This window comes from Zingiber officinale, chromosome 7A (assembly GCF_018446385.1).
Source record: "Zingiber officinale cultivar Zhangliang chromosome 7A, Zo_v1.1, whole genome shotgun sequence".
NCBI classification, from domain to species: Eukaryota; Viridiplantae; Streptophyta; class Magnoliopsida; order Zingiberales; family Zingiberaceae; genus Zingiber; species Zingiber officinale.
The window spans coordinates 100,043,944-100,053,378 of record NC_055998.1 but is presented as its reverse complement, the minus strand read 5'-3'; the positions used below and the strand labels follow the sequence as shown (position 1 = coordinate 100,053,378).

The 9,435-nt window shown below is 37.5% G+C and overlaps 1 protein-coding gene across 1 annotated transcript; it reads left to right on the top strand.

Moving 5' to 3' along the window:
* Positions 1-4,444: 4,444 nt before the first annotated feature.
* LOC122001905 (short-chain dehydrogenase TIC 32 A, chloroplastic-like) lies at positions 4,445-6,310 on the top strand. Its single transcript, XM_042556888.1, has 6 exons — positions 4,445-4,915; positions 4,992-5,223; positions 5,302-5,381; positions 5,455-5,608; positions 5,708-5,871; positions 5,961-6,310. Exons 1-6 carry the CDS (start codon positions 4,675-4,677, stop codon positions 6,164-6,166), a joined length of 1,077 nt encoding a protein of 358 aa, XP_042412822.1. The 5' UTR covers positions 4,445-4,674; the 3' UTR covers positions 6,167-6,310.
* The last annotated feature ends 3,125 nt before the right edge of the window (positions 6,311-9,435 follow it).

Here is a 9,435-nt window from a genome sequence, read left to right as displayed (position 1 = left end):
GTATCCTAGAACATCACAATTTGACTTAATTAGATATTCTGATTTGGATTATGTCGAGTGTAAGTTAGACCGAAAGAGTACTAGTGGAGGATGTCAATTGCTAGGATCATCTTTAGTTAGTTGGTTTAGTCGTAAGCAACATTGTGTTGCCTTATCTGCCATTAAAGCCGAATACATAGCAATGGGCGAATGCGTAGCTCAATTTCTATGGATGTTCCATACCTTAAAAGACTTTAATCTTGAATATAAGAATGTAAAAACTTACATTGATAATATAAGTTCTATAAATCTAACTAAAAATCCAGTACATCACTCTAGGACTAAACATATAGAAGTTAAACATCATTTCATAAGGAATTATATCTCCAAAGGAAATATTGAACTTAACTATATTGAATCAAAATCAAACTTAGCTGATATTTTTACTAAACAATTACTTGAAGTTGAATTTAGTAACTTAAGAAGACAATTAGGAATGTGTTTTATAGAGTAGGCTTCTTAACATGTTTTTGAAAATTATTACTTAGTAGTTTTTCAAAATTAATTTTGTAAACCTTCCCCTTTCAAAATTTTGTTTTCCAAAATTCTTTCAAAATATTTTTCTCTTTCTGGAGTAGCCTAGATCCTACCGTAGAATTGCATCATCCTATAGTTTTAGGAGCTAGCATCTCACAAGCACAATAGGATCCCTTGCTTGTATAACCTAGAATGGGTGGGATGCTTAGGACTTAGCCTAAGATTTCAGATGCTTATGTCAGTACATCGCTATAAATCTGGGCTTTAAAAAATGTACATTGATCAATTTGAGTTTACTAGCTAGTAATAACCTAATTAGTCCTAAATGTTCAAATTGACCAACCTGAGTCAATAGCTACTATCTTATGGTAGTTAACATTGTACTAAGGTTGGACATTTCATCATAAGAACTTTCTTTTTAGTTCTTAAATCATGCTTGGACTTTTAGGAGTTATCAATTTTAGAGGGAGCTTATGAATTTAGAAAAGTTTATTCAAATTTACTTCCTTAACTAATTTTTCAAATTTTATCTTTATTTTTCTAAAATTTTTGTCTAGCTAAAACTTTACTTTACCAAATTTTTAAAATATTAACTTTGTTAAAATTTTAATAATTTAAACTTTGCACTCAAATGTTCATATTATTTTCTTTAAAATAACTATACCTTTGCTATATTTATACTTTTCAAATCTTTCACTTTACGATTTTTCAAAATTTGGCTTCGCTTTTCAAATTCAATGTCTTGAAACTTTTCAAACCTTACAAAGTGTTCAAAATTCTCATCCTTAGATATTTTTTTGACCTATAATTTCTCAAAATTTAAAACCTTTCCCTCTAAATTTTTAAAGGTACTTGGCTTATGCTTTTCTTTTTAAAGCTTCCCCTATTTTTGATGTTGTCAAAGGGGGAAAGATAGTGAATTTAGGAGGAGATATTCAACTTAGGAGGAGAGTGAAAATGCTTGCTTATTTATTTCTGTACTTTTTAACTTAACTTTGAACCTTGGTTGCCAAACATCAAAAAGGGGGAGATTGTTGGTGCTCGTTACACCAGATCAAACCTTGGTTTTGATGTTGTCAAAGGTTCAAGTTAAGTCTTGTTGTGATCTAACAAGTTGACTAAGTTGCAGGCTGTTTACTCAACCGCGGAAGACCTAGTTGGAGGCTAGATAAGAGAAGTCTTAGCAAATCGTGGAACCCGGGTGAAAGTCTAAGTGGGTCGAGAGGACCCGATGCTTGGCGGTGTGATCGAGTGGTTTGGAGGACCGAAGATCAAGATAAAAGTCCTAGCGAGTCGATCAAGGCTAAGTGAAAAGTCCAAACAAGATCTAGAGGATCAATGTTTGGCAAATATGTTCAGGTAAACAAATGGAGGAGCGACAGAGAGGTCGAATTCCTGAAGGGAACAACCTAAGGTTGCTGATTTAACTGAAGAAACCGGGAAGGTTTCAAAGTTGAGATCAAGACAGTTCTACTGTCTAATATTACTCATGCATTATATATTATCATGCTAACTTTTGTGTTGCATGGATACTTTATTTAACTCTGTATTGCAGGTTCAACCGGATCGGTCAACCGAACCAGGATGACTCAGCACAGATCAATTCAATCAGCAACGATCAGCAGCGAAGGAAACTACACTGATTAGTCGACCGAACTAGAGGATCGGTGGACCGAGCATTCAATATTAAAGGCACAGTAAATGCAAATCTCGATAAATCTCGACGAACAGGGAAGGATCCTGTTCGGTCGACCAAATAGAGGGATTGATCGACCAAACCCTTAATGGTCATTAATTACCGAAGATCGAATCAGCATCAGTCTGAGCCAAGAAGGAAGGGAGCTGGTTCGGTGGACCGAACCCTGGGATCGGTCGACTGAACGTCGACAATTCTTATAAAAGAGAGCTCGAGGTCCGAGGCTGAAATACGGATTCTGATCAATTCAAAGTTCATCTCTGCACAAGCTACTCGTGCCACAAGTCTTCTGCACATCTTCAAGCAAGCAACTCCATCCAGCCGACCGAGCTTCTTCTACTCTTGTCGGTATAATTATTTAAAGCTTGCATTGTATTTGATTTAAAAGAAGATAGTAGTTTGTTACTATCTTCTATTTGTATTTGTACGATCTGTTTTTTTTTGAGGATTTCGGAAAGGAGGGTTTTAGTGGATTGCCCATCGGTGCGGTCAAGGATCGCGGACCTTGGAGTAGAAGTCGACCTAGGCTCCGAATCAAGTAATCGAACTATTCTTTATTTTTTCGTTGCATGACTTTATTTTTAACGAGTAAAAGAAAAGTTTTAAAAGTACGATATTCCCCCCCCCCCCCCCCCCCCCCCCTTATCACACTCATTCGATCCAACAATATGTACTTTCACGGTATCATCATCATGGAAGGCTCTATTTCTACATTTCGAATAATTACACGGACACCATAATTCAGCACTATTCATATATTCTGGATGACTTTTAGCAAAGTTCACAAATTCTTTAACTTCAGTAATAAAATCATCTCTAATAAATTTATTTTTTAATCGATTGTACATCCCAGCTTTATTCATACTTAATGAGAATACAATTTCATACATTTTGTTACAAAGTACATGAGTTGTTAAAATTATTCAATTGAGAATTAAAAATATAATTTTTGAAACCATGCATTGAACTTAATATGTATCAATCTAAATCACAAAATAACAAAGAAACGATGTCTAAAATTATCTTAGATGTAAATAAATTATATATGAAAATGAGTAGTACAGTCCGAGAAGAGCAACAAGTATAATATACTTGAAAAATTAGAGCTAAAATTAATAACAGACAATAACAAGATAGTACAAATTCACGAAAGGATTAAGTTAGCGGTTGGGCAACCTATGGCAACCCAAGTTGTCGGACGCGAGCTAGTGGCTGGCCAAGCCCCCGGCCGCGACCACGCAGCCAGTCATGACCACACTGCCAGCCGGGAAAGGTGGTGACCGACAAAGCCACTCGGCGAGTGAAGTGACCAACATGCGACTGGCAGCTGCCAGCAAGCGGCTGGCAACTGCTAGCACGCGATTGGCGGTCGTCGAAGCCACCAACACGCGACTGGTATTTTATTTGAGGGAGATACGACAAGGGCTTACCCAAGAATCGCCGACAGAGGAAAGAAATGAGCACGTAAGGGAAAATTACACCTATGCCCTAATTTTATTAGAGGTTACCGACGGAATATAATTTCTATCGGTAATTCACTGATCTTCCTAACAGAATATATTCTGTTGGTAGACACCACGCTTTTGCCTTACAATTAAAATTTTCTCAACGAAAATTGTGTTCCGTCAGATTTTCCTAATGGAACTCGCATTTCGTCGGTATTCGTTGACGAAACATGATTTCTATCGGAGAATACCGATGAAAAATTCTATCGTTATTCTAGCTAATTTTTGTAGTGTTTAGACCTATGGAGTAATTAATAGAGCATAAGTGGATGAATATATTATTGCTTGTCATTACCTAACAGATTAACTAAGAACATTACTCCTGAGATTTCATTCTTTTATAAAAATAATATTTACTAAAGAAATCAAATAGCTCAAACAAGTGAACTAAATAAAGGTTACTTTAACATTGTCGTCTGGGTCATTCAAAATTAGAGAATAAAATATACATTCAAACTATATAAAGATGCAGACTCTTCCAATGAATTCCTATGGTGCCTGAGGAGATAAAAATTAGTCACAAATTACTTCAACAGCTTACGCATCGAAATCTCGAGAAATAATTTTATAGTAATAACGTGGAAGCCGAAGGGATCATCATCATTGACCAGAAAAGCGTCTCTCGGACTATGAGAGGACGTCCATCTAATTTCTCAAATATTCATGATTTAATTCTTAATTACCACGCATTATAGTATTTTCTTCCAATGGGCCGATCGGTACTTCTAGATTCATCGTGATCGATGAAAAGTTTCTATGGAAAAAAAATTTACAAGAAAAGAGTTGCAAGCCAAACTCTGACGAGAAGGATCGAGTCGAGTCGTTCACAAGAAGCTTCTGTTTGTTTGTATTCCTCCGTCTTCCCCCAATTCAATAATTGCAGAGGCCTCCAGAACACCAACAAATTTCTAGAATCGTATATCGTCGTTCCGATCTTCATAAAAATACTATTAAAACATGGAACACGAGCCCCCCAAAAAATATTTATCAAATTTCACGTCGACGCTTATAAATCCCAGCGTCGTCTCCGGCGCATGCAGTGCAGATCTCAGAGACAGAAGGGAAAAGTTGATCGGAGGCATGGGATACTTCAGGGAAGCCACCGGCATCCCCGGCCCGAGCGGATTCGGATCCAAATCCACTGCCGAGCAGGTCACCGAAGGCATCGACGCCTCCGATCTCACCGTCATCGTCACCGGTATCGTCCTCAGCTTCTAATTCAATCTCAATCCGCCGCCTTTCTCAGGCTTGCTCCTTGTGATAACGATATCCAGGCGGAAGTAGCGGCATCGGAGCAGAGACGGCGAGGGTGATGGCCCTCCGAGGCGCCCACGTCATCATCGGCGCGAGGAACTTCGAAGCCGCTAGAGCCGTGAAGCAGAACATCCTGCACGACGTTCCGTCCGCCAGGGTGGACATCATCGACCTCGAGCTCAGCTCGCAGAAGTCTGTTCGGGCCTTCGCCGACAAGTTCCTCGCCATGAATCTCCCTCTCAACATTTTGATGTAGCCACATCCCCTCTTTTTTTTTTTAGTGCTGCTTCTGCGTTTGGATAAAAATTTGATTTTTGCGTGTGCACCCAGAAACAATGCCGGTGTTATGAACTGCCCTTACCAGCTCTCAGAGGATGGAATAGAGATGCAATTTGCTACGAATCACATCGGTTTGTACGCGCTAGCTTCTCCTTCACCTTCTCCGATTTTAATCATCTTCAAGTGTCTTGCTTTGGATTTCAGGTCACTTCCTGCTGACTAAACTACTTCTTGAGAAGATGAAAAGCACGGCGGAGACGTCAGGAGTCGAGGGCCGTATCGTGAATGTTTCATCCGCAGCTCACATGATGACATACAGAGAAGGAATCCGGTTCGACAAAATCAACGACAAGAAGTCGTAAGTTGACACTGGCATTTCGGCAAACACGTTCCGGGCGAGGTTCACGACTCTTCTCTCTCGAGATATATCTGTTTAATCTCCATCTTGTTTCCTCAGATACAACGATAAATTAGCGTACGGGCAGTCCAAATTGGCCAACATATTGCATGCCACCGAGCTCGCAAGGCGCTTAAAGGAAGAAGGAGCGAATGTGACCGCGAACGCTGTTCATCCCGGCCTGATTAAAACAAACTTGATGAGGCACTCCGTCGTGTTCGTCAGTACGTTACGTTCCTTGTTGGATTTACAGCCAGGGCAAGTCGTGTCTGCTTTTTGTGCTTAGACTTGAAATCTGCTCTTTTGGCTGCAGCTTTGCTGAGGGCTTTCACTTGCGTGCTGTGGAAGAGCATACCGCAGGGCGCGGCCACAACGTGCTATGTGGCGCTGCACCCGAGCGTGAAGAGAGTGAGCGGGAAGTATTTCGCCGACTGCAACATCGAGAAGCCGACTGCCAAGGCCACAGACGAAGCATTGGCGAGGAAGCTGTGGGAGTTCAGTGAATCACTAACCAAATAATAAAAAGAGTGTGTTGGGCATGCTGTTACGGATGACCGGGTTAAATTCGGCCCCGTATGTTTGAAACGAATTTAAACCCCCGTGTGTATATATATATATGTTTAATATTTATATTATATAATATAAAATATATTATAATAATAACTAATTAAATTATATGTTTTTTTTAAAGTTTAACGGCTTGACGGATTCAATAGTACTCGACAGATGTTGAACAGAGTTGAGGCGGGATAAATCCGACTTCGGGTCTATTTTGTTTTTAATTCTCAATTACGGTAAGATAAATATGAGATACTAGACTATTAGACCGTTTACAAGCACGTGTTAATTTATGACAGGACTGGATCGATTATCTATTAATCAAAGGTCTAATAATAATAATAATAATAATAATAATAATAATAATAATAATAATTAGCAAGTGCATTACAAATTTGTCATCCAAGAAATTACCTTCTTAAAATTATCTTGATGAAATATAGTTTGGATTTATGGATGCGTTTTTGTATTTATAATATCCTACTCATACTGATTTAACCCGTGATCACGTTTTCATTAATTAGCTAAAAAATAATAAGTTTTGCATCTCATCATCATAATCCGGAGACGTATTTCCATTAATTAGCTAGAAGCTATAAGGGCAGATTTGTTTTTTTTTTAATAATCTCAGGTGTCGTCCCCCAACTAGGAGAGTAGATTTTCTAGATCATTTTTTTGATAGATGAACCCTTTACATATATTAGATTGATAACCTTCACTTATAAAATTGATAGAGATCATTTATCCTCATCAATATATACAAAAGGATCATCCTCTGGACCGTAAAAAATAGTCCAGACAACTAAGTAAATCCTAATTGAAATTCATCTCGTCATATAATACAGTGGCATGATTTATTTAATAAGAAAAAGAATTAGGTAGTAATTGAATCTGGAATGATCAATTCGATTTAAAAGTCGTCATAAAATATTCGATTTTATAGTCGTCATAAAATATTCGATTTTATAGTTATTTTATAGTCGTCATAAAATATTTACGATAGATGATCCAAAAGTCTAGTATTTTATAGTTAGTATTATATTTAAAAGAAAAATATTTATAAATATATGGTAGTTATGTAGACCTGATTTATTTAATAAGGAAATTAAAGAAGAAGGCCGTTTAACTCCACGGTTAATCGAGGAGCTTAGATATTTAAATTATTTTTATAAAATTGGCTTCATCGTAATCTTTAAAATGGTTAAGTGCTTTGTTTGATTACCATGTTTGGGATCATAAACATAAGTAAATTTTTAATGGAAAATAGGGAAAATGTTAAAGTCTGATCTATATTTTTTTTTAAAAAAAAACTGTTTAATTTATATCCTTTTTACGGTCATTTCAATGAGTTTTATGGTTGGGTTTGAAAAATATTATTTCAAAGACTTGGTAATATGATTTAAGGTGGGCATGTATTGTTGGATAGTCAATGAGATTTGATGGAGTAAATAGTTGATTATTTTGTTTACTTGTTAGATTTTATAATCATGATTAACATGTAATGGAAACATAAAAACAATTGAAATAATCAAGAAGAGCAATGCTAAGATCTTGTGGCTTTGAATCTCAATTTGTATTCTGTAATCTATGATCGTTGAGTCAGTTCATTTTTTCTCTTCCCAAAAATCTTAGAGAGATAGAAAAAATATCTTATACTCTTTGAGAACCTTGTAAATGGATCGTCTTGAAATTCAGATTGGGGAAGGATATTGACGCCACACTTAAGTAAGATGAGAAGGTGAGTGATAAGCCATGGGATTTGATCGTCACAAGTTACCTTGATAAGATCAAAATTAGTTCTTTGCCTAAGAACTAGAAGGAGGCTCTCACAAAAGAGAAACTCAAATTTTTATTCAAACTCACACATGCTTTGTCATACAAGAGTTCTCCTATTTAACATCCCCTAAGATCCACTATGCACTAATTATGCAATAAATATTATGCTTGCATCCATGGTATTAATTATCCACTAATGCAACCATGCATGCATGGTATTTAATACTAGCTTAGGAACTCTCAAAACATGTATTAAAAACCCACAAAGGACAACAAAAAATCACTTTAGAACCCTCCTGGATCCTCTGGTCCTCTTGTCCTGGTCCGCTCCTGGATCAGGACAAGGGGATTGGTGAGAGGTAATGACCCCCACCTGTTAATAGGTGGGGGCCTATTGGCCTCTATCAATGCAAAGGTTGGACCATGAATTCGTCCAGCCTTTGGGGACCAGAGGACCCCCCCCCCCCCCCCCCCCCCAACCCCAAAAAAAATGCATATGAAATGATCTTCATGTTGGTTATATTTCACTTTCAGGTTGAAGGAATGTGATCCATTTAGTTGTTGCCTCCATTGTGCATTGATCCTCTTTTTCCTTGAGTCCCATTATTAAGTCTTTCAAAGCTTGCTTCATTATCTTAGTCTTGGAGCTTGTCATGGGTTCCCCAATTCCTTTCAATGCCTCTTCTTGGCTCACATCATTCCTTCCTTCTTTAGGTGAATTCGTCCTCGAATTTAGGTCTTCATCACCTACATCAAAAGGACTCAAATAAGTCACATTAAATGATGCACAAACACCATACTCATCGGGCAAATCAATTTTGTAAGCATTGTCATTAATTCTTTCCAATACTTGGAATAGTCCATCTCCTCTTGGTTGAAGTTTTTATTTCCTTTGGGTAGGAAACCTTTCCTTCCTCATATGAACCCACACCCAATCACCGGGTTCAAGGACAACTCTTTTTCTCCCTTTATTGGCTCGATTTGCATATTGCTCCATTTTCTTCTCAATTTGAGCTTTAACTTGCTCATGAAGCTTCTTCACATATTCTGCCTTTGTTTTACCAACCTTGTGAACTAAAGAAGAAGTGTTAGGTAAAGGAAACAAATCAAGAGGTGTTAGTGGATTGAACCCATAAACAATCTCAAAAGGAGAAAATTGAGTAGTAGAATGGACCACCCTATTATAAGTAAATTCAACATGAGGTAAATATTTTTCCCAAGACTTAATGTTCTTCTTAATAATTATTCTAAGAAGAGTAGAAAGTGTCCTATTTACCACCTTAGTCTGGCCGTCAGTTTGTGGGTGGCATGTGGTGGAGAAAAGAAGTTTTGTTCCCAAGTTGTTCCATAAGGTCCTCCAAAAATAGCTTAAAAATTTGGTGTCACGATCTGAAACAATGCTCCTAGACATGCCATGAAGTCTTACCACCTCTTTGAAAAAACAAATCTGCCAC